The 23,972-nt window shown below is 39.4% G+C and overlaps 1 protein-coding gene and 1 long non-coding RNA gene across 4 annotated transcripts in view; one reads left to right on the top strand and one right to left on the bottom strand.

The window, feature by feature from the left end:
- LOC149316853 (uncharacterized) overlaps nt 1-14,893 on the bottom strand; it is a 29,705-nt gene extending 14,812 nt beyond the window's left edge. For 2 of the 3 annotated variants that reach the window (XR_016280538.1, XR_016280540.1), the window contains exons 1-4: nt 14,847-14,889; nt 13,334-13,427; nt 7,055-7,134; nt 4,279-4,331 (exon numbers count right to left, since the gene is read on the bottom strand). This is a non-coding gene — a long non-coding RNA (uncharacterized LOC149316853). Of the gene's footprint in view, nt 1-4,278; nt 4,332-7,054; nt 7,135-13,333; nt 13,428-14,846 lie in introns of all 3 variants that reach the window. The other variant, XR_016280539.1, reaches the window with a different exon arrangement.
- A 101-nt stretch (nt 14,894-14,994) lies between these two features.
- ICE1 (interactor of little elongation complex ELL subunit 1) overlaps nt 14,995-23,972 on the top strand; it is a 44,368-nt gene continuing 35,390 nt past the window's right edge. The window contains exons 1-5 of the mRNA XM_089516391.1: nt 14,995-15,135; nt 18,869-18,927; nt 20,196-20,231; nt 22,199-22,216; nt 22,570-22,681. Of these exons, the coding sequence (XP_089372517.1) occupies nt 15,049-15,135; nt 18,869-18,927; nt 20,196-20,231; nt 22,199-22,216; nt 22,570-22,681 (312 nt within the window). The 5' untranslated portion in view covers nt 14,995-15,048. The remainder of the gene's footprint in view (nt 15,136-18,868; nt 18,928-20,195; nt 20,232-22,198; nt 22,217-22,569; nt 22,682-23,972) is intronic.

Raw genomic sequence — 23,972 nt, 5'->3', positions numbered from 1 at the left:
AGGATCCCGTAGGATGGAGCAATGGCAGTTAAAGTAGCATTAAACTGCATTATTTCTACAGTGTAGATGCACTGCCAATTGCTTCTTGAGAGAACAGCAATCTGGTACTGTATCATGGAGGGTAAACAGGGTTAAGTGAAACTCCAGGATATTTTTCAGAGTAGGAGCAGTGATATAATCTGCCAGGGTGTTATGGTAACTAATTCACTTAGTCTGGGTGAATGGGGTGGCAATGATACTTTCAAGTTTTGCTATTTGTGGTTAGCATATAGGAAGTCAGAGAATGTGATAAAATACTAAAACAATGGCTGCACGCCTCTTTCCTTTTCTTTGATGAAATTTCATCTTCATGCTAACAGACTAAATAGTAACATAGTTTTCTGTGAGTTTTTTGGGCTATGTGGCCGTGTTCTAGAAGAGTTTATTCCTGACGTTTCACCAGCATCTATGGCTGACATCATCAGGGAATGCCTTAAATAGATAAGGTGATAAAATGCAACTCTCTCTCTCTCTCTCTCTCTCTCTCTCTCTCTCTCTGTGTGTGGGGGGGGGATTGAGAGAGAGATCTTCAGGGTGACAAGAAACTCATTGTTCCCTTTTCTGTGATAGAGTAACAAGGATACCCTTGGAAATTCACAATAAAGTCATGGGTCAGGGAAGCTTACTTCGCTTGTTCAGGTATAGATGTTTGTCATGGCCATACCTGGATTTAGAACTGTAGCCCTTGTTCTCTAGCCCAAAGTTCCTGAAGTCATGGATTGGGGTATGTGCTGGCTCTAGAGTCGTTCTTGATAGCTGAAAAGCAACTGGTTGAAAATATTATCCCATCCATCAAGCAACATCAAGCTATAGTTTGCCCTGAGGATGGAAATAATATTTTTTTGGGGGGGGGGGGGGGGTTTAAATACTTCAAAGGATATTTCATGAATGTTAGAAAATCCTAGCAAGCAGAATTCTGAACTGACAATAGTGTTCAGTGTTCTGCATAAAATTCAAACATTTATTGCTACCAAAAAACACCACAGCATTTTCTTTGCACAGAAATATGCTGCTTGCTGTGCAAAAAATGTGAATTTTGCACAGTTTAAATACTGAACTGTGAATAGTATTGAAAAACTACATAGTTTTCTACTTTATTGCAGCACTAAGAAAATACCTAATATTACTCATTGCTCCCTTTGAGAATGAAACTAGCATGTTCCATCCATTTATAAAGGGCTTTCTTTACATCTAATTTGTACAAATAAATGTGAACAAAATAGAATCCTCCTCCTCTTTGCCCATCTTACCACGCCTTACTTTGCTGCTTAAAATACTTCCAGCACAGTCCCAGTATTAGTAGTGAGCAGGGGTGGGGAGAAAAGTACTCAGAGGCTGCTGCCACAGTGCAGAAATAAAGCCGTTAAATAAGGCAGTGGCCATTTTAACTGTCAGAGAACTCTGGTGCCCCACCAAATTACCAATCCCAGGATTCCATACGACTCAGCCATGGAAGTTGAAGAGGTGCCAAACTGCTTTATTTCTCCAGAGTGGAAGCAGCCAAAGTGGCAGTATGATGGGGGAAGAGGTGTGAAGAGGATTCAGTTTCTTCTTCCAGTGTTCACATTTTTCCCATATTACACTTGAATTGAACAGGTTCATGAATAAACATGGTTGTCTCATGAGCCATAGATGAACAAGGTCTTATTTATATTGGATGTGGCTTTATACTAGGGCTGTAAAGAAATCTCACTAAATTATACGTACATGGTTTCAGCTGTTTTAATCTGTTTAATTATTTAATATGTTTTAGTCTGTTTAAATTATATTTCTTGTAATTTAATACTGTTTTTTTTTTATTTCCATACCACCCTGAGATCTGATAATACATGTCAGGATAGAAATATCTCAATAAAATAAGGGAAAGGAAAAGACGGGAGAGAGGGAAAGGTGGGACAGGCTGTTGAGGTTTTTCACATCTACTGCAAGAAGATAGGGTTGCAGAGGGAAAACCTGTGGATGTGGAGTTATGCATTTATTAGACTAGGCAACCAGTTTATTAAATTGCAACATTGAACTGCTGAATGCATGCACAAGTGTTTTCAGTTGAACCCAGATATTCAACTTAATGGCATGCACATTTCACACATATATGTATGCACAATAGCACCGCAACCTTAAATTGCATAGTGATGTTTAACATTTCACAAAAATGTCCATGTTTCATACCTGTATGTAAACATAAAATCCTGCAACATAGACTACAATCATATACGGAGAGAGAAATCCCAGAGGTGCAAGCAGGGTTCAGGAAAGACAGAGGCACTAGGGACCACATCACAAACATACGATGGCTAATGGAGTGTACCAAGGCATTTCAAAAGAAAATCAGCATGAGCTTTATAGACTATAGCAAAGGCTTTGACTGCATAGATCACAAAAACCTATGTCAGTACAAATGTCATTTCTAGTTGATTCTTGCTATTTCCCCTTGCAAATTATGCGTCATTTTCCTCCTGACTTTCTTTTAAAGCTCAGCTAATATGTTTTATAAATAATAATAATAATAATAATAATAATAATAATAATAATAATATAGTTTATTTATACCTCCCGCTTCTCCCACGGATAAGTACAGCACGTTTTAGTTAATTTATGAGTGCCTTTACTTGTGCCATGTGTTGTGATATTTGAATACAATGTGCCCAGTTAGTTTTTCATCGCTCAATTTTGCCTGTGTCAATTTATGATTTTCTTTCTTAATTAAAGGTCTCCCTACAATCAACAACAGGCCATGGGGGATCCAGAAAAAAATGGTAAACTTATCTGCCAGAACCTCTATGTGGCTGAAGGAATATTTTTTACTTTTAAAATGCTCCTTTTGTAAAAACATTTGAGCCTATGGGAATCTAAAAACAGCCTTGGGGCTGCATGGATCTGAAATGGTGGAACATATTACTGTTTGTCAGTATCTGAATGCTACAGCTGCTATGGCAAGTATTATTATGTTAAGATTATATATTATTTAACTTCTCTGTTCTTTTACATGATGTGTGGTCAAAAGACTATGTGAAGAAGCCTACTACTATTCTTTGTTGGCCCTGGGTTTTCTCCCCGTTGTCTTCACACCCAGGGTTTGCACACTCCTGATAAGATTACATGGATTTCATTTTCCCCACAACACCACTGTGCTTCTTGGTTCATTTATAAGGGGAAAGCACATCACAGAGAGGGAATAGAACAATAACATGGAGTTCTCCTGCAAGATGTGTCTTGGCTCAGTTGTTTTCACCATCAGGAATGACCTGCAAGCATCCATCTACAGTCCACCTGATCATCCTTATGTTCCTCCATGGCCTAACTTGCATAAAATGTTCTCTAGAGGCTTGGCAGGTATCCAGTACAAATATTACCAGATTTTTATTTTCCAGAGGAGAAAGTTTGATCAGACAGGAAGGCACAGTCAGCAAAATTAATCAGACCACCTCTGAGGCTGGACCTATGAAATTCAGTTCATTTCTTTCTATATATGTGTTACAGTAGATGAATAAGTATAGAGACTCTTCATTAATACAGACAAAGGGAGAGGGAAATAATCAAAGGCCTGGTTCACACATGTACATCCATAGCTTAACTAGGACAAGAGTCTGTGTGTGCATGTGCCTTCAAGTCACCTGTCAACCTAGGGAAACCTCATAATTTTTATAGGGTTTTCTTAGACAAGGAATACTCAGAGGAAGCTGTTCCTTCCTCTGAAATATAGCCTACAGCACCTGGTATTCATTGGCAGTCTCCCATCCAAGTATTAACCAAGGCTCATCCTGCTTAACTTGCAAGGTCAGACAGGATCTGGTGCCTTCAAGATACCTGGGTCCCTTTCACTAGGATTTGCAAGTGGGCTATTGTAGTTCTAATACCAAAGACAAATCTTGCAGTATATGTTTCAGTGGAATCAGTTTACACTATTAGTCAGCAAGGGTGATCTCCCTGCCTCTCATATAATAGAGGTCATCCTGCCCTCCAAAATCTGGACCCAGCATTCCCTCCTAAAAATAATTAGCTGTTGATGTGAAGGGAAAACTTTAGATGTTTCACAATTTCTTATGAATATATTAATTTGAATTCTAGGAACAAAAAACAGCCAGTATTATTGGAGCCTTGGGTGGGATTACATGCATTCCACAGTAAAGTCCGCCCTTGGCAAGACAATTTCATTATAGGGAGCTCAGTAGTGTTATGTATATATGATAATTAGAGGTGAGGCAAAAATTCAAATCTCTATCTAACTTTTGTACTCACTCGGTTACTTTTTGCCAGTCACTAGCTCTCAGCTTGACCCACTCCACAGGGTTCTTGTGGAGAAAAAAACGAGAGTGAGGTGAAACACAAATGTCACACTGAGCTACTTTGAGCATAAATGTACCAGTACAAACAGGCACACCCATACCTAAATCAGCACTTGGAATAAATAGCACGGTAACAAAACAAAGCAAACCACAGGAATACAATAGTTTGGAATATTCTGATCTGCCTGAACAAATGGTGTCTAGCAGAGGAAATGACTAGTGCGGAAGCACCCCAAGACATCACTGGAACGATGTCCATTCATGTGTGAACTGTCAACTGCAAACAGGAAAGAAGGAGAGAAGAAGGGACAGAAGAATAGACTTCCAGGGACAAATAAAGTTTCTGACTAAAATAAAATTTAGTTTCCTCCAGTAAAATATGAAAGACCATACTGCTCAGCCAAATAATCTCCATATTAATAGTGCATGGATTGGACATGAAATGTTATTGAAATCCAGCAGAAAAGGGAGTGTTTACACCGTTTTAAGAATTTTAAAATCTGAATCAGCTAGAAAGGCAAATGGAGGCCCCTTCCTATTGCTTTGCAACATTCCCACCTATTGACCTGAATATGGCCTTCTCCTCACCCCTTCTTTCCTGCCCTATGGTTCTTCTAACTTTTCATCAGGACAGAGACACCCTCACTATGGAAACCAAGAGTATTTGGTAAACACAGCAGCTACTTCCCTCTTCCTCTCCCCATCTTTCTTAATGTTAATCTGTCAGAGACAGAAAATCATCCTAGACATTGTTCTTTGTTGCTGGGGAAAGCAGCCTTTTAAAAGCCTTACTGCCTTGATTAATCCTGCTTCTAGATGTGTGTACCATATACAGGAGTTAAAAGCCAGTGTTAATGCTATTGCATTATCATGGGCAGCCTGGCTCATAAGTATCAGCCCTTGAATTTAAATTCAAGCACATCTTTTTAGTGTTTCCTGCGGTTTTGTTTCTCTAGAAGCACAAAAATTATTTTCTGAACATTTCCATCCTACAGATTAATTCCTATTTCATGGAGAAATGTAGCACTGTTTAGTTCCAGTGTTTCCTGAAACTTCTCTTGCAGCAGCTTCAGTCCCAGTGCAGTCAAGGTGAACACTGCTACTACTAAACTGGATATAGTTGACACTTGATCACTCTGCTAATGGAAAGCAAATGTGATGTATGGATGGATAGGCAGACAGACAGACAGATATTGACTGATCTGATGAAGCAGTGAAAAGCTATTTTTGCTCTACTGCAGGTGTTGCCTAAGTAGCTACTACATAACTGGATAAAACTCCATGTGCAAAATAGATAACTGAGAGGGAGGTTTTTAAAGAGAGGTAAGTTTAATTCTCACTGCAGTAGTCAGCCTATGTTTTAGCAACGCCATTTCAGGAGATTATCACAAAAGGCTTTTAAATCTCAATTAAGGCTGGAGTATAACATCTTTGGCCATACTTATCACACTATGCTGCCTCTGTCTCATTGCTGCTTCAGCTTGAAATGGTTGATACAGCATCCGTTTTCACTGACAGGAAAACTCATCAATAAGCTCCCAATTGTACTGCTTTCTCATTACTCCAGAGGGGTGACAGGTTTTTCCCACTGTAATTCTAATATTGGACAGTCATATGACATCAGGGGATGTGATTCTCCTCCTCTCACTATTCCCAAGCAGGCTGTTTGTTTATTTTTTCACTTTCTTCCACCACCACCACCATCACCTTTCTCTCTCTCTATTAATTCATATTAACATAACTCTACAATTGCATTACAAATAAAAAAAAATTAAAACCCCACAAAAGGTATACTGGGTAGGGCATAGGGCAGGAAGGTGGGGTTAAGGGGGAATGTGGAAGAGAGTGTGAAAGACCATCCATCGCACAAACAGCCCAGTCAAGCTATTGGAGAGACGTACAATATTGAATGCTCCTAAACCGGTATATTTGTTTCCTTTTACTAATGCAGACCAAGGCTAGTGTGATAATGTCCTCAGACTGTAGTAAAAAGGACTCATGGGATAAATATTATTCCATTGAAACACCCCTCACCCATGAAGGGAAGGATGGAAATGTATTTGGGATGTTCGACTAGAACCCTTGATATTGAAATGCTTGTTCTCTGCAAGGGAAGTGTTTGGAGGCAGGTTAATGAAAGAGCATTAAGTCATCAGAATCCCTGCCTATTCTTCAGCGAGAAGCCTGGTGTTGTTTTGACCCCAAGGAAACTAACTTTTTGCAAGCATATTTATTGCTTTCACACTTCGATATTGACTCCTGTAAAGATCTGGTACCCTGTATCACTTCACACAATCCTTTGCAGGTTTAGGGTGAGAGTCACAGTTTACATTATTCTGGATCCTATTACATTCTCCCTCACTCCCATAACTACATAACTATACTTAATAACTGAGACTTTAATATCACTATTGCATCTGAAGAAGTGGGTTTATAACCAAAGCTGATGTTAAGTAAAAATCAGTTAGTCTGAAAGGTACTGCTATATATATTTTTTTTAATCCTTCCTTCTTCCTTTTTATGGTATAAAACTAGTGGCAAAGAGACATTAGTTCTATGGAGGCACCTAGGTATTGGAAGCTAGGGATTACTTCTCTGCTTAAGCCTTCATTTCCCTGCAGCTTTTTTCTCTGTGCATCTTCTCTCCATTCACATTTCTGTACTTAAGGTATGAAGTTCAGACAACTCAGGGTGTGTCTACATGGGTCAAATAAAATAGTCTCACTTACTTTTCACAGCAAGCTGTCCAAATAATGTACAGGATTCCTGGGGCCAAATTCGAACTTTGTCGTCATCTCAGGGCTTTAATCTAGAGAGGGAAAAGTGAGGATTTATTCTAGTTTTGATCACAAAAGCATGGGCATGTGGACTGTGCTCAATAGTGACGTCGATGTGAGACCAGTCTAAAAATACATACATTCACATGCATGGAGGAGGGGGGGAACTAGAGCAGCCATTGCCATGTGGCAGCACATACTGTAATTTATCTGAACAGGATGAGTTCTAAAGGGAGAGCTGTGTGTGGCCAGTACTCCCAAACTCACTTCAATGTGTGTGGCCATCGTGCAGACAAGCATGTGACAGCTGCAGATTGGGTAGCCCAAAGGTAAGCTGGATTTTCTTGTCAGTGTGGAAGCACCCCCAGTTGTACTGAAAGAAAACATTAGTGGGTCATCTGAAACCACATGTCTGGGAACAACCTTGGATGGGGTAAAAGTGACTAGAGAAAAAGGGAAGTTTAATAGCATGTCTCTGAAGCCATCATTGCTCTGCTGCAGCCTGCAGCCACATGCATGCCCACAGGTTCTGCCACCACAGAGCAGGTGGCATTCTATTTCCTACCAAATGTACAGATCATCTCTAACAGCATGAGCTGTAACCTAGCAAATGTCCAATTAAAATCTTATTTCAGCCATGAATCTACTAAATGACCATAGGCTTGCCAGTTCTTCATCCTTGCCCCTGTAACATGGGGATAACAAGACAGATTTACCTTACAGAATTGTTTGGAATAATGTCTGAGGTATTGTATGTGAAACTCTCTGAACACTCAAAAAGAGCTATATACATGCCAAATATTAACAACTTCTCTGTCTGTAGCTTCACAAGTGTTGATCCAGATGTAGAGTTAATTCCTCCCAAGTGCAGAATTCTCACCGTGGTTGTCATTTGTTCCTTTCTTTTTGTTTGTTTAGCTTTGATTATGGATGGTATTTTGTTATAGTCAGGGGCAACCTCATAGGATGCTACAGAGCCCAAGAAAAACACAATCTGTGCCATAACTAAATTGCAAATGTCCATAACAAAGACTGTACTTTCAGGTACCTAGAAACATGTGCCGATCCAGAGATGCCATTAATCTCAATTTTAAGAAAAGCTGTTGTGAGTGCCAGCATTTGCTCAGCACCAGCTCTCCACTGATGATATCATTAGCAGAAAACTTGCCAAAGGGAATATTCTGATAAATAATGAATGGGCTCATGCTGAGCTTATAAGGAGTCTTCTAGTGTAGTTTGGATCCCTTTTATTATAGCTAGTTTTTTCATTCCGGATGGGCTTCTGATCTGAATGATTTCAAGGTAGAAGCAACATCTCAATCATTATAATATAATAATGTAATTAAAGAGAATATTGAAATGTATTTAGTTAATGTTTAACAAGATACTTTCTAGAATATATGAAACACTGGGTGCATACAGATGTTCAGTTATGAAAGTGACAGTATATTTTACTTCTTTATACTCTTGTGCAGAAAGCTTTTTAGAAAAACAGTCCTGCAAGTTCTGTATCTCAAAGGGTTTGAATAGGGAAAGCTCATTTCTGGAGAGCAACTAATTTTTTGTGTCTGTAAAGTCAAAAATTGTGCTTGAACTGCACAGGGCCCTCTGATTGTGATGCCCCACTTAGGTACTGTTTCTAGAATCTTGTATGCAAAGGAATCTTGCAGCACCTTTGAGACTAACTGAAAGCTATAAGTTGGTAGCTAAGTCTAGGAAAGCTCATGCTACCAATTTCTGTCTTTCAATTAGTCTCAAAGATGCTGCAAGATCTCTTTGCATACTTATTTTCAGACTAATAGCGTTTCCAGATTAATAGGGTTATGTATTTGAATTCTATAATCTTATCAGGCAGCATGATTTGCAGAGAGTCAGAGGTTGACCCTCACAGATTCCATCTTTTCCAAGATAATTTAAGCCCTAGCCAAAAATGCCATTCCCTTCAATCCAAATAACATTGCTTTTAAACTGGCAAAGTATACTTGGCAATACCAATGTCTGTACTTTATAGTCCCAAAGAGGACCATGGGGCCTCCATTTTTTACCAGTACAACCTCAGATATCCTTCTCTCACTTTCGCATCCCTTTCTAACTTCCAAGAATTGTAGCAGCAGTGCCTTAGCCAGGCCTCCTTTAGTTCTCTTGCATTTTCCCCCTCTCCTACCTCAGGAATGTTAGCAGCAGCACCTCAGATAGCCTGCATTTGCTTTTTAGTCCTTTAAAAAACTCTGAATGAGTTTTGCTTCTGGAAAGTCCCCTTTAGAATTTAGACCTTTTGACTTGAAACTGGCCACTGTGACTTGGGCAACCACCATTCTGCTCTCACAATAACACCTTTAAGACCAATTTTGGAGATTATCACACATGCTGTATCCCGTCTTTCTCCTGATGGGATACATGCACCTTTAAGTGTCAAAGACTGGTCTTACTGCATTCATATACCCCGATACTGTTAACTCACCGACAGCTATCTGCAGCCTGTCTGCAGCTCGTGTTGTGTGCAACCGAGCTTATCCTGCAGTTCTTCAAAGAAAATCTCGTGTGTGAAAATCCACCAGAGATGCCCCAGTTGCAGACAGGTTGCAGATGGCTGGCCACAGGTGAATGCAGTAAGACCAGTCTTTGACACTTAAATGCCTATGTATCCTGTTTGGAGAAAGACGGGATATAGCGTGTGTGATAATCTCCCTTGTCTGATTTAGGAAGCTAAGCAAATATGGACATGGTTGATACTTGTATGGGAGGTCACAAGGGGAAGAAGAGGAGGAGGAGGGGGGAGGAGGAATACTGGCATGTGCGCCATTAAAATAATAACATGTTTGAGAATGCTGTTGCAGATTATTTGGTGTGGGTCTAATTATCTGTTTAAAGCACACAAGAATCAGCTGCCATCCTTTTTAAAGTTGTTGCTCTGATATGCATGCCTAGCAAATATTGCTGCAAGATCCCTTTGCATACTGATTTTCCAGACTAACATGGCTATGTCTTTGAATTCCACCATAAATTATGTATTTGAAACAATAGTTAGTGTAGAAGCCAAGTGGGTTGGTCAGGAAGACATAGAGGTAGAGAGGGATGACTCCCTGCCTCCCTAAATGATATCCCTGAGCAGACAGCTGATTAACCCCGTGTAGCAGATATGGTGTTAAATATTCATGGAGTCTCTTAAAAGTTATAATGTAATTCCCAGATATCTCGCACTGAAGGACTATCCTGATGGAGTAAGAGCAATTTACACTGGCCATCATGACTCACCATTTGGAGGCTAGAGAAAGCTTTCTTGTATCGTGTGCATGGGGGATTACTAAATTACAAGTTTGATGGCTTCAAGATGGGCATTTGTAGTTTAATGATATGAGATGCATCACTTGCAAAAGAGATGCAGTTCAGATATAATTATTTATCATTTCATTAGAAAAACCCAACAGAGGCTAAGGGCCCATCTCTTCCAGCATCCTCTTGCCAAGAGCTGATGATCTGTTGAGAAAACCCCCCAAACCCAGTATAAAAGCAACAACTTATTCTCATGTAGCATCCAGAGTTATACTGCCTCCAGCTGGTGTGCCAATAGAACTAGCAACAGCTAGCATCATTATTGTGTAACCTTTTAGACAGGTTTCCAGTTCCTAGTGTATTGAAATTATTTTGTGTTGCCTGTTTTCATGTCTTTAGAAATTCATTTATCAAAATATTTCTCAATGCATGATTCATCGTTTGTTTTATCTGTGCCATACACTTTATCTTAGGTTTTGTCATTTTTCCTCTTCCTTCCCATTTCCTTTTGAGTAATTCTCAGGGGGGGGGGGTTCTGAGAAATTCCTCTTCTGAAATGAAAAGTGATTGTGTTGGACTTTCTAGACAATTTTCTATTCACATGTATGTTGAATTTGGTAATATAGGTGGGCTACAAAAAGCCACCCTGGTTTGTTCCGCAAAGGAGCCGCAGTGGCCAAACCGTGCGGTTCCGTCGCGGAACAAAAAGAACCCGCGAAAAGCAGGTTCTTTTTGCAGTGCCTTTGTGATGCTGCAATGCACCAATGGCGCACTTGCAGCGTCACAAAGGTGCCGGAACGTGTGGACGCTAGGCATCTGTCACGTCAAAATGGCGGCACTCGTGTATACAGGGCACCACCATTTTGATGCCCCTGTCACGTGCTAGGGGTGAGGCCAATATGGACGGTGCATCCTTGGGCAACCCCTAGCATGTGACCGGGGCGCCGCAAAGGCCCATCTAAATCTGGCCATAGTGACAAGTTTTCATGGCTAGAATATTTTTTCTCTGTATTGTGATCTGAATGTACGTTTATCCAGTCAGTTGTGAGGATAAGTGAACCCACCCACCATCACATTTTATACTTTGGCTGCTTCATAATGTTGCTCTTCATCTCAATATGATTTGACCTTTAATCTGCGGGTGCTTGTATATCCCCAGTCGTATACTCTTTGTTTTGGGTAGGGGGTTGTCCTTAAAAGTGATAATAAATGACAATCTTTTATATGAGTTACCATTTACTATCATTTATAAAGTTTGCATAATTAACAGCCACTTTTACCTGCACTTGGTTGATTCATTTCATTGTTAGCTGCATTGAGTTCCCTTTTTGGGAAGGAAAGCAAGATATAAATCTAATAAAGAAAATAAATAAGAACAATCAGATTTGTTCACCTGCTCATGTTGATAAAATCTTCCTCAAATATTTGTGTTACAGTAGAAGAGATGTAAACTGCATTTCTCTTGAAATAAGTATCTATGGGTCAAAGTGGATGAAGTCTAACTCCTTCAAATGTTAGATTTGATTCATTTTGACATTATGTAGACATTCTTTTGACATAAAAAAATTTAAAGAAAACATGGCTAAGGCATCTCAGTTTTAAATTTCCTGTATTTGGTTTATATGTTTGTCTCTACAGTCATTTTCTATCCTTTGTTATTTCAGTATTTGTTATTGGAATACTGATGTAGGAGTCTTTCTGAATAATCTTTGGTGCCACCACAAGTACATTAGCTGGCATTACAAGTCTTAATTAAATAACGTCAAAGAAAACCCTATTGATTTTGCTCATATTTACGTTCTTCTATGCCTTTTGTTTGTAATATTAGATTGTCATATTTTACCATTCAAAAATTTATGGTATCATTGGTTGATTGCTTCAAAGCAAGTGGAAAGTTCTTTCCCCTGATACAGCTGAAGTGTCACTGATCAAGTGCAAAGCACTATTCCTCCCCTAAAGACCAGTATCACCATAGCATCAGAGCAGCTTTGAGGAGCAAGGCATACTTGCCCAATGAGTAACTCCTGTCTAGTATACTGAAGTGGAAGACCTCAATTGCATTTGAAGAAGAAAACAATAGGAACAATGATTGTAGCAGCTGGAGTTGTGGTTGCTGAGGATGTATAGGTGATATCTCACCTCTGGCAAGTTGGTAATTTAGGAACTTCATGACATTATGTCAGATTTTGCACAAATACAAAGAGAGAGAGAGAGAGACTCTGTCTACATAACTCCCTCAAGGGTATGCTGTTTGGCTTGTTAAAGTCTTTAGTATCATTAAATTAGCACATATACATGCCCAGGGTTTATTGAAATAGGACATATCAGTTGTGCTAATATTGCTTGTTTGCTGAAAACTGAATTGCTGCATAATAAAGACTTTAAAATGTTGTTTCTGTTGCTGTTGCTTGTTTGTATGTAATAAGAGTCCTGCTGAATCAGAAACAATGGCCTATCTTGTTCAGCATTATGTTCACACAGTGGCATAATGGCACCAGAGCTTTCTGACGGAGAAGGGAAAATATTTCACAAAATTACAAATCCCAGAATTCCATAGCTTTGAGCCATGGAAGTTAAAGTAGCTTCCAACTATTGATTCTTCAGTATAGAAACTGCCTTTGTTTTCTATAGCTGCTTCTGTGAGTAATTCATAGACAGTGTGAAAACATTTTTTCTGGACAAAAGGCCTACCACATTCCTGCCCTCCTCTGAAATCTACTGAATACAGAAAAGTTTTGACACTTTCTGTTTAACAAGATTAAGACATTTTCATTGTACATTATTTGACAATTTCTGCACTCACTAGTCTATTCAGTGTGAGCAGTATGAGAAATTGGGACTGGAACCTAAAAGTCAGATAGCTAAGGTTGACTCACTGCAGTGGGGGGAAGGCTGGTTAGAAAACAAATACTGAAAGCATTTTGTATTGTATAAATTTAAAAAATATATATATATTACCCTTCCTTCCAAGTGTGTTGTGCAATCAAACAACTTGCCAGCGTGGTTGGAAACAACCTCTTCCAGAAAATTAGTGCAAGCATCCCAAAGAGATCTGTAACCCAAAGTGTCATGATAAACTTTGAAGTGTGCAAGCATTCATTCTCACATTTCTTATAGCCACACTTCCAAGAAGAGTTCATAAAGCAGGCAGCCATCTGGATTCTGTCTGGGGTTCTATTGTCACCTTCTGGCCACTTGAGTGTCCAGTTCTGGTGGTTAAGACAGAGAGGCAGAGTTAAAACATGAACACTTTACTGAAGCATTCTTAAGTATTGGAATCTCGGGGGTATTTACATGGGATAATGAGTGATCTCTTTGGTAATCTCTTATATGCCCTTCTCTCCTTCTGGATGATGGTGAATGCAGGGAGGACCTTCTTCTTTTCAGGTAAGGCCTAACTGAAGGTTACGGCTTCATCCCACAGAATCCTGGGATTTGTAGTTTTGTGGTCACCAGCACTCTTTGGCAGAGAAGGCTAAAGACCTTGGAAAACTAAAACTTATAGGATTCCACAGGATGGTGCTACAGCACTTAAAGTGGTGCCAAAGTGATGCTTACAGTGTAGATGCAGCCTGAGGTATGCCTGTATTATTTTCAGGCTTGTCCAACATGTGTCAATGATTTGGCTATCAGTACCTCTAAAAACATCATCAATCAACAATTAGCCAGGGACCCCAGCAACCACCGCTGCAGTGCTGAAAGGCCACCGGCAAGGAGCAGACTTTTGTCACTCCTTTTGTTGGTGGCTTCAGGCTGCCTTAGGTGGCCTCAGAGCGGCTTCCAGATGCTCCGGGGGCATGAATCATCTGAATCATCCAGAACCTGCTTCTTTTGGCCTGTTTGTTTAGAGTCTAAGATATGCGAATGACACCATACTAATAGCAGAAAACATCAGACTTGGAACAATTACTAAGGGAGGTCAAAGAAGAAAGTGCAAAGGCAGGCTTACTGCTGATCATAATAATAATGACGACAACAACAACCATGGAGCAACTGAGTTGAAGAACATCCCATTCAGGGAAGTGTTCCTAGGCGTTGTGTGATTGTTATTTGATGTTTTTAATTTGTTGCCTGCCTTATTTCATTGAACCCTTTCCTGTATTATTATGTACTATTTTATATGTATTATGCTTATATATATATATATATATATATATATAATGTACACACTGCAGTCTAGAAATCAGAAGAAGACTAAGACTGGGAAGGCTAGGTAAGGTCTTAACAGAGCAAAGGTATAAAACTAAGCACGATAGTTAGGATCATCCAAACCACTGTATTCCCCATTACTATGGATGTAATAATACTCCTATGAGTTGACTGACACAGGTTTGCCAACAACAAGAGCAGCAACCAGGGCTGTCTATGGCAATGCCTTTGCCGCTGGAAGAGAGGGGATAAGGCTGGGGGAGCCGCCATTTGTGAGGCAGCGCCGTTTGTTTTTGGTGGCAGGAGGAATGGGGGGTAGTACCTGCTCTCCTTCTTCGAGAAGGGCCCGGCGACGAGGCGTTTTCAAACAGGCACTGACATAGACACCCTCCCTTCGGTGGCGGTGCGGGGGCCTTCCTCTCCGCGCGTCGCGCACACGGGGGCCTTTTTCTATCGGCGTCGCTCCAGAGTGGGATTGAGCGGCCGCTCCTCCTCGGCTTCTTCGCGTGCCGTTATTCCTGGCCATGATGCCCGGGGAGGCTCCGCCGGCGGCTACTCCCGCGGGGGAAGCGGCGGCCACGGCCTGCGCCAACTGCGGCGCCCTCCAGCAGGTAGGAGAGGAGGGAAGGAGCCCCCGATGAGGCTCCCTTAGGACACTGGTCCTCGAACGGTGTGCTCTTTAAGGGCTTTTGGACTCCAGCTCCCAGAATCCCCGGCTATTGGCCAACGCGGCTGAGGCTTCTGGGAGATGAAGTCCAACGATCTCTTAAAGGGACCGCTGCTTGGTGGTCGGGCGCGGAGCTTCCAGGAAACAACGCTTTGAGTGCCTTAGGCTGCATCCGCACTGCAGAAATAATCCAGGTTGGCACCGCTTTAACCGCCTTGGCTCAGTGCTATGGAATCCTGGGAACTGTAGTTTATTGTGGCACCGCCAGAGCTCTCTCTGACAGGGAAGGCGAGCTGTCTTGCAAAACTACAGTTCCCAGAGTTACGTATCATTGAGCCTGGGAAGTTAAAGCGGTCTCAAACTGGGTTATTTATAATAATAATAATAATAATAATATAATACTATAAGTATTAATATTATTAAATATTAAATATTAACAAACTACCTCTGAGTGGAGCCTCCTTCCTTGGAGGTCTTTAAACAGAGGCTGGATGGCCATCTGTCAGGGATGCTTTGATTGAGAGTTCCTGCATGGCAGAATGGGGTTGGACTGGATGGCCCATTTTGGGGTCTCTTCCAACTCTACGAGTCTATGATAACTATTAACATTAATAATATAATAACTTAATATAATTTGTGCAGCGCAAATGCGGCCATAATAAGCGTCACTTCGACTCACATCGTGAAACTTCATATTGACGCGCCTCCAGTTTAAGAAAGGAACATGCCTACTACGGATGAAGTTATTTAAGTGTATGGAAATGGCAGTATACCAGTTTAAAGTGAACTCAGGGCAGAATAGTGTGGAATTCATAATGGTTTAATTTCTGTTGGAATATGTTGGCGTTCCCAATAAGATCTGTTGTTGTTGTTGTTTTTGTGTTCCCTCGAGTTGTTACTGACTGATGGAAATCCTAATGTGGACCTGTAACATGGGTTTTTGGGCTGAGAGTGTGTGACTTGCCCAAGGCCACCTCCAGAGCCCCAGTCCCATGCTCAAACCATTATTATTATTATTATTATTATTATTATTTCTTATATCCAGCCTTTCTCCCAGCATAGGGACTCGAGGTGCCTAACAATGCACTGTAAAAACAGTACAACAACATTAAAATGTATAAATACAACATTTAAAAAACAACTAAACAACTGTAAACGTTAAAACGGTTAATAAGCTAACTTATTTAATTGTTTTTGAAAACGTTTATAATCATTATTACATCGTGCTGGCTCTCTTTTGGAATAGACTTATGTTCCCAGTGGTGTCTTGTGTACATCCACCAAGTATTTAGAAGTGCACATATATATGTTTTGGTGTAATTGATCTATACATCTTGTGTTGCTTAAATATGTGTTTGTGTTCAATCTTAATAAAAGGGGGGGGGGTTGGGCTCAATATTTTGTTGAGTTATGGGTAGATCTGAAATGTATGGCTCCCCAGCTTTTCTTGCACTGTAATTTTCATATGCACAGGGTATGTATGTATGTACAGTGGGCCCTTGTTATCTGCTGGGGTTTGGTTCCAGGATCCCCTTTGGATAACGAAATCCACGGATGCTCAAGTCCCATTAAGTACAATGGTATAATAAAATTGTGTCCTGTATATAAAATGGTAAAATCAAGATTTGCTATTTGGAAATTATACTGTTTTTGATTTTTTTTTCCATCGGTGGATACTTGAATCTATGGATAAAACATCCGTGGATAAGGAGGGCCAGCTGTATTATGAAGGGGTAGCATAAATGTTAATTTTTCAATAGTAGATTATAGTAATGTAATGCTGTAATTTCTAGAACCAAGCGAGGCTTGCTTCTCCTTTAACACGTGTCCTATCAATTGTAAAAAAAATCACAAAAATTAATTATTCTAAGCCCTGTGCATTTATTTTATAATTTCTGCTTTAAGCAAGTAAACACTAATAAAATCCTCAAATACTAACATAACTCATGCTTACTGTTACAATCGCATCAGTGTTTGAAAGATCCATAGCTTTTGATTATGAATGTCTTGAGTTTCATTTGTTTCAGAAAATGCTCTTTATTCTACATCATTTAAAAGTCCCTTTCCTTCCCAAAGTCCCAAGAATCTTGTTTAAGAAACCATAGTATCATCAGCTCATTTTAATCAAAGTTGCATCATATTTTGATCATCGCCAACAAGCCTTTGGAAAACAAAAGAGGTTTACCGATGTATGAATCGAGTCTATCAATATTATTTTCAAAAAAATTGTTCTTTTAATTCAGTCTGAAAGAGAAATATTTCACAAGTGGTACTTAAATTTATGGCACGCATGGTTTGATTGTGATTTCCTGCATGGCAGAGGGTGGGACTGAATGACCCTTGTGGTCTCTTCCAACTCTCTGATTCTATGAAAACAACACCTATGAGGAAAGCAGTTGTGTGTAGTTGTCCTCTGAATATGGTTTCATGGGAGGACGCATCTTCTGTGTCCACTCTGTTCTTTCATCTCTTAGGTTTACTTAATAACGGTCACATCTTTCAAGTGTTAGTACCATACTATTTGGCCAGCTTCTCCTCAAAAAGTTGATGTCAGTGCTTCAGTCCTCCACTAGCCCATTGGAAGTGATAGCTCTGAGAATCTCAGCAAACTGGTGCTACTTAACTAGTTACACCTGTTGGAATCCTCACATCTATACAAATACACAGTTTAGTGTGTAAGATCCCTCTCCTCCTTCACATCTGTCCACCTTATTCTTTATTAATGTCTTAGGTTTTAAAAAAAGGTGACTGGCATGCTAGACAGTGTAGGAGTTTTCTTTGGATATCACACTGCTGTTCAGAAGATGTGAGATAATTATGTCAGACATCAGCAAGTTGTGCCCATCCAAATGTTGTGGGACTGCAACTCCCATAGATTCTGACCATTGCCATTTAGGTCTAATAGGAATTGTATTCCAAGAACATCTATAACAAAACTTGTTATAGCTGACTCCTACTTCATGAATAGCAGCTATACATGTAAGATGGTGCCATTGGTCTTTGAAAAAAATATGTTTTAGGTAACTGGATGATATGAAAACTTTGTCTCTGGTGTTTCGTGCACACACACATTTGGGTTGGTTATTTTTACAGTTCAAAGAACAGCTGGGCCAATTGCTAACAATCTCAAATAGTGATGCAGACTTATAACTGCTTACAAATTTGATTTAAAGCTTGAACAAAGTTAGCACTGAAACAAAGAGAGTATATGTGCTGGTTATACAACACAGGCTAGTTAGCTGTTACGGACCCATTTAAATTAAACTTTGAACTTCATTTATCTGTATGCTTAGGATGTTTTTAAATGGCCAGTTTGTGGATTTGGGGGATTTGATGGTTGATGCATGGAGCTTTGTTGATTCTGGTTTTTGGATTTAGCCATCACTAGGTTAGATAGTCCTGAGCCATATGGTCTGTTGTTCCTCAGCAGACTATACATTTTTAAAGTGCAGCCCAGAATTGTACTCCTCCAGCCTAAATCATTCACAGGGTTTTTTTCATTTTTATTAATCCTTTTCTGAGTTTAGTCTTATAGCTTTTTCAGTGTAATCTCCTGATACCTGTTTTGTCTTGTCTGTGTCGCTTTCCAATTTTCATTCTCTTGCTGTTCACATTATTTAAATGTTATTCAAATTGAATTTCTTTAATTTAACACTACTGTGCCTTCTTTCCTGCAGAATTTAAATGAATATGTAGCTGCCTTAATTGCCTTAAAGCAAAAGATTATTGATACTGAGTAAGTACATCTTCATTCTTTTTGTTGCACAAAAGTAATTTTAGTGACATGTACATGTATTAAAGGTTACACTCCTGTGAACACTTCAGCTGCTTTAAACCGTTTCAGACATATTGGAATTTGAAGCATCTGCTGCACACTTAGGCACAGTACACACGGGGCTAAAGCGCCGGTCTGGCATCGTACTAGGACTGTGCAGCAGCCACACAGTCCCTAACCTTAGTACAGCACGGCGCCATAACAATGGCAGCGCCCTGTATACATGGGCGCCACAATTGTTACGTAAGCACCGTGCAGCGTCTGCATTTTGCCGTGTAGTTTGGCAGCTGCAGCTTACCTACGGAGGAAAAAATGCCACCGCTGCTATGGACATTGAAGCAGGTATGTACCGAGCCATAGCCATCCTGCCCAGCACTGCAAGCAAACTCTTCAGTGTAGACCTACATATGTTCTGGCTATCCAATAGAACTCTGTATATAGAATGAACAAGGAATAGCCAAATATTAAGAAAAGGGAGTATATTAGCAGCAGAATTCAAAGATTCAGCCATGTTTTAGTCTGTAGAACCAGGATGTAAAGAAATCTTGTAATACCTTTGAGACTAATTGAAATAAAGAAGTTGGCAGCATGAGCTTTCTTAGACTTCAGTCTACTTATGCATCCGAGGAAGTAGACTGAAGTTTAGGAAAGCTCTTGCTGCCACTTCTTTCTTTCAGTTAGTCTCAAAGGTGCTACAAGATTTCTCTACATATAGTAGCAGCAGTATGTTCCTTTTTGTGATATAGCTGTATATGAAGTAAAGTCTAGTGTGAGAACTGGCACAGTAGTTAGTGTATGCAAAGTACCTGTTTTTTGAGAAGGCCGGCATGGTACAGTGATGAGTGTTGGACTAGGACTCTGGGAGACAGAGGTTCGAATCCATACTTGGTCATGGAAGTGATCTTGAGCAAGTCACACTCTCTCAGCCTTAGAGGGAGCAAACCCCCTCTGAACAAATCTTACCAAGAAGCCCCTTAGGGTTGCCATAAATCAGAAAGTATATAAAAGCACAGAACAACAAGAGGGAGAACACAACTGGCCTTATTAGCCAGTCTTCAAAACATAATAATTTTTAGCATGAATGAGATGCAGTATCATTCAGTGGGTAAAACTTGAACTTTCTCTTCTAGATCCTTAATTTTGCCAGAGTTCCATCATGTATATTTTTTGTTTTTGCTTTTTGAAGTGTGGACTTGCACCTAATCCCCTTCCCTCTCACTCTCTTACAGCCACTTGCTGACAGAATATCAACAAAAGTGCAATGATATCCTTTTCTGCATATTTCCACAGGAAAGTAATTGTCATGTGTATAATCTGTACACTATTTTAAACAATCTAAATGTGGCTTTTTTAAAAAAAAGTCTTAGAAGTTTATAATATACAGCAGATACTTGGGTTACTGTACTAGACACATTATAGATGTTGAAAAGATAACAGCTTTGTGGCTTCTGAAATTGTGATGGTAAAAAAAAATCAAACTTTTTACCTTTGGGACCCCCTTTTACATCTTCTTCTGGACATTGCCCCCTGCACTCACCGTAGTGTATCAGTAAAAATACTTTGCTTATTCAGTGTGCATATTTTCATCCACACATTCATATATATTCATATTTTAACATTTTATAAGGAAACAATATTGTTCAAATTATATCAGTTTTATTTAAGTAAATTCAATATTTAGCTCAATGCATGAGTAAATTTTACATGTAAAAGGTTTGGGAGGAGGAGGAGAAGGAGGAGGAGGAGGGATCAGGGCCACCATGTGTCATGCTCCCTCCTCCCTTGAGCAACTCTCATGCTCATCCCATCATTTGAGAGCCACCCAATATTCAAAACCCCCAACAACCCCTCTGAGTTGCATCAGACAGTGGCACATACATAAGAAGTGGCAGCCAAGGCAACTTTGGCAGAAAACAGGCACTCCCATTTCCCTGGCAATGTAAATGGCTTTTGTGTCCAATACTAAAGGACCATTGTAGCAGTGGAGCTTCTTTTTGTAAAAGGATGCTGAAGCACTATAATCCCATCTTCTATCACCCTTCTGAAGCCTTGAGGGTTGATATTCTATGTGATTATATAGAGAAGGTCCTTTTGTACATTCATGCTGGAAAAATACACGTTTGCAGGAAGTTCAGCCTTGTATCTTCATGTATTTGAAATGCAAGATCAAGTGTACATCTGTTATGATTGACACCATATGATCTATTTGGTTTGTAGTCTCATTTCCACCCAGTTTGCTCATGGAAGCTAATAGTAGTAAAATATAAAACCATGGACAAATTATATAAAACATCAAAGCAAAGTGGATAAGCAGATTTCTTACATCTGTTTAAATATGTTCCATTTTATTCACCAGTTATTAAGTCCCAGAAGACATTGTCTGTAGTATCTTAGAATCTTTCTTTCCATTTATCACCAACAATGTTATTGCCTTACATTACACAGTTATTGTAATGATCACTAAGATGCATTTCAAGAATTTTGAATACAGTGCAATATATATATATATGTAGTAGTATGCTTGTACTGAGATGCAAAATATATGATTATTGGGGAGACAGATTGATATATATGTACATCAGATTACCTTTTAAAATACGTGCAAAGAACAGTGCAGAAACAACTTGATTGGTTAGCAGTAGTAAAGTCTAGAAATTCATGTGTGCACTGCTTTATACACTCACAAGTTTCTTTTATGCATGAGGAATACGTCATGTATCTCATATGGGTTCTTCAAAATAAGTGTAAAATGCATCCATTGTCAGAATGCAAACTATTTCATAAGGAAAAGCAGAGAGAGTTCTGTGAATAGTTGCCAGTGCACAGTAAAATGTGGAACTGACCATTTTTTGATGACAGTGGAGGCTTCTTCTGAAAATGGTGCCATGTTAGGCTGTTCCTCTTTAGTAATGTGTAGTAAAACATAATCTGTTACTAGAAGACTGCTCCTACTTCACATAGCCAACTGTTCTTTGCAAAATCACAGAATTTCACAGCTGCATAATTCATGGTATGGGAAAAGTTACTCTCCTTGTTATGCAGAATGACAGTTCCATGGTTTCATGTTTTTGCCCTCATCGTGGATTTGTTCTTCTTGCAAGCAACCTTCCCAGTACAAAGATTTCTTAAATTCCTAAGTAATATCAGTTGCATTTTTCTTATTTCTGTAGAATGTTTGGTAAAGTATAGCAATAATTATTTCATATCGAGATTTCGTTAACCACATTTCACAGCTTGAAGCTGCTAAAAGGTAAGAACTCATTGCATTGTTGTTTTTGTTCCCTCCCCTGGGTGTGGGTGTTACCAGTTTAAAATATTAACTATAGCAATTAGTGATAGATAATTATGGGTTCTAGTGTGTTTAGTATTCTCTCCAGGGCAAAGTAGCCAAATGAGATGTTAGAGAAGTTTTTAGGGACATTTGAATGTGGGATGCTATGTTATTATTCCAAGTTTTTTCTGTGTGCTGCATAGTCAGTTGCATGAAGAAATGTGCAGACCATTCTGATATACTGAAAGCTCCCTTAACTGAGGTTAAGACTTGTGTTTAAACGTACATTTTGTCTCAGTTTCTGTCATGTTAGTCTGTAATGTCCATTTCAGAGAAAACAATACTCTTCATCACCAAGTGGAAGAAATGTTCCAGAAAATATCACCTCTTAAGATGTGTGAGGAGGAGCTGGGCTCTGTGAAAGCAGAACTGGAAGAGAAAAGGGTAACTTCTCTTTGTAAAATAGAACTATGTCTTGAGGCTATCTGTTCTCTGAATTGCATAAACTACAGTTGTACTTCAGGCAGTAACATAAAGAGTTCACTTGATGCAAATTCAGTGAAATGGTCTAATCAGATGGTTTTAATGAATTGATTTCAGAGGAATGAATTGTTAAAAATGAAGTGGCCAGTTAATGAATTATCAAATTTAATACATTCATAGGTGAATTATACTAATGAATTTAATGAGACATTAGATTAAAGAAGATAACGAAGAATTGCCAGCACAATGGGAGCACTTAAAAGGGAAATTTATGACAAACCAGAAGAGGAATTGTGATGGGAGAAGAGTAGACAGTTGTAAGGAACAAACTAAAGGAAAAATATGCTAATTCCACTGACTGTACATATGAGACAAAAGGGAATGCAAGGATTATTCAGACAATATTTTACTGAAAGCAGGGAGAAGAGGGAAAACAGACATTTTACAGAAATACAGGTTTTTGATAAATGTCAAAAAGAATCGCCTAGAGCTAGTGATGCCTCTAATCATATAGAAGCAGAGTTACAAGTTATCTTTATCTTTTCTGAAGAATGAAAAAACAAAAATAAAATAAGATGTCAGGAAATTACTAAGAAAAACAGGTTTGATGTGAGCAAGTATTCAAGGAAGTAGGTAGTTGGTATGTAAGAGCTGTCTGGTAGTCCAGTCCAGTCTGTCATGGGATGTTGGAATCAGATGAAGAGAGAAACAGGTGGGTGGTCATCAGCCAGTCCAAGAGTCGTTAACAAGCCAGCAATCCAGGTACAAGAGCCAGCAAGGATTAAACAAAGTCATCAAAGCATAACCAGTCCAAAGTCAAAGAAGGCAGGTTTTATTTTATTTTTTTTTGGGGGGGGGGGCAACATTATGGATTTTGATATGACCTATGAATACGTAGCAGTGATTATAGCCTTTAACTTTAATGTGATAACTTTGCCTGATTTTCACCCAGAAAAGTTGACAAACATACACAGATGTCTTATTCCTACCCTTCAAAGCCAAATTCTTCTCTGTGCTCCTTTGTGGGAAGGCGCCAAAGAGCTGCCACTGCCACCATTTTTCCATCCAGGCATTCAAAAAGGTCAGAAGCAGCACTGCAGTGGACAGAATACAGGGAGTTGGTGTTTCTTTTAGGTGCTCCCAGGACAAACTACGCTCTCACCTTTCACTACTCTACCCAGAGAAGGGGATTTTTATATATATATATATATATATATATATATATATATATATGCGCACACGCACACATACA

This window comes from Sceloporus occidentalis, unplaced genomic scaffold (genome assembly GCF_023333645.1).
Source record: "Sceloporus occidentalis isolate IW3139 unplaced genomic scaffold, rSceOcc1.0.p SCAF_3, whole genome shotgun sequence".
Lineage (NCBI taxonomy): Eukaryota > Metazoa > Chordata > Lepidosauria > Squamata > Phrynosomatidae > Sceloporus > Sceloporus occidentalis.
This window is presented reverse-complemented; position numbering and strand designations above follow the sequence as displayed.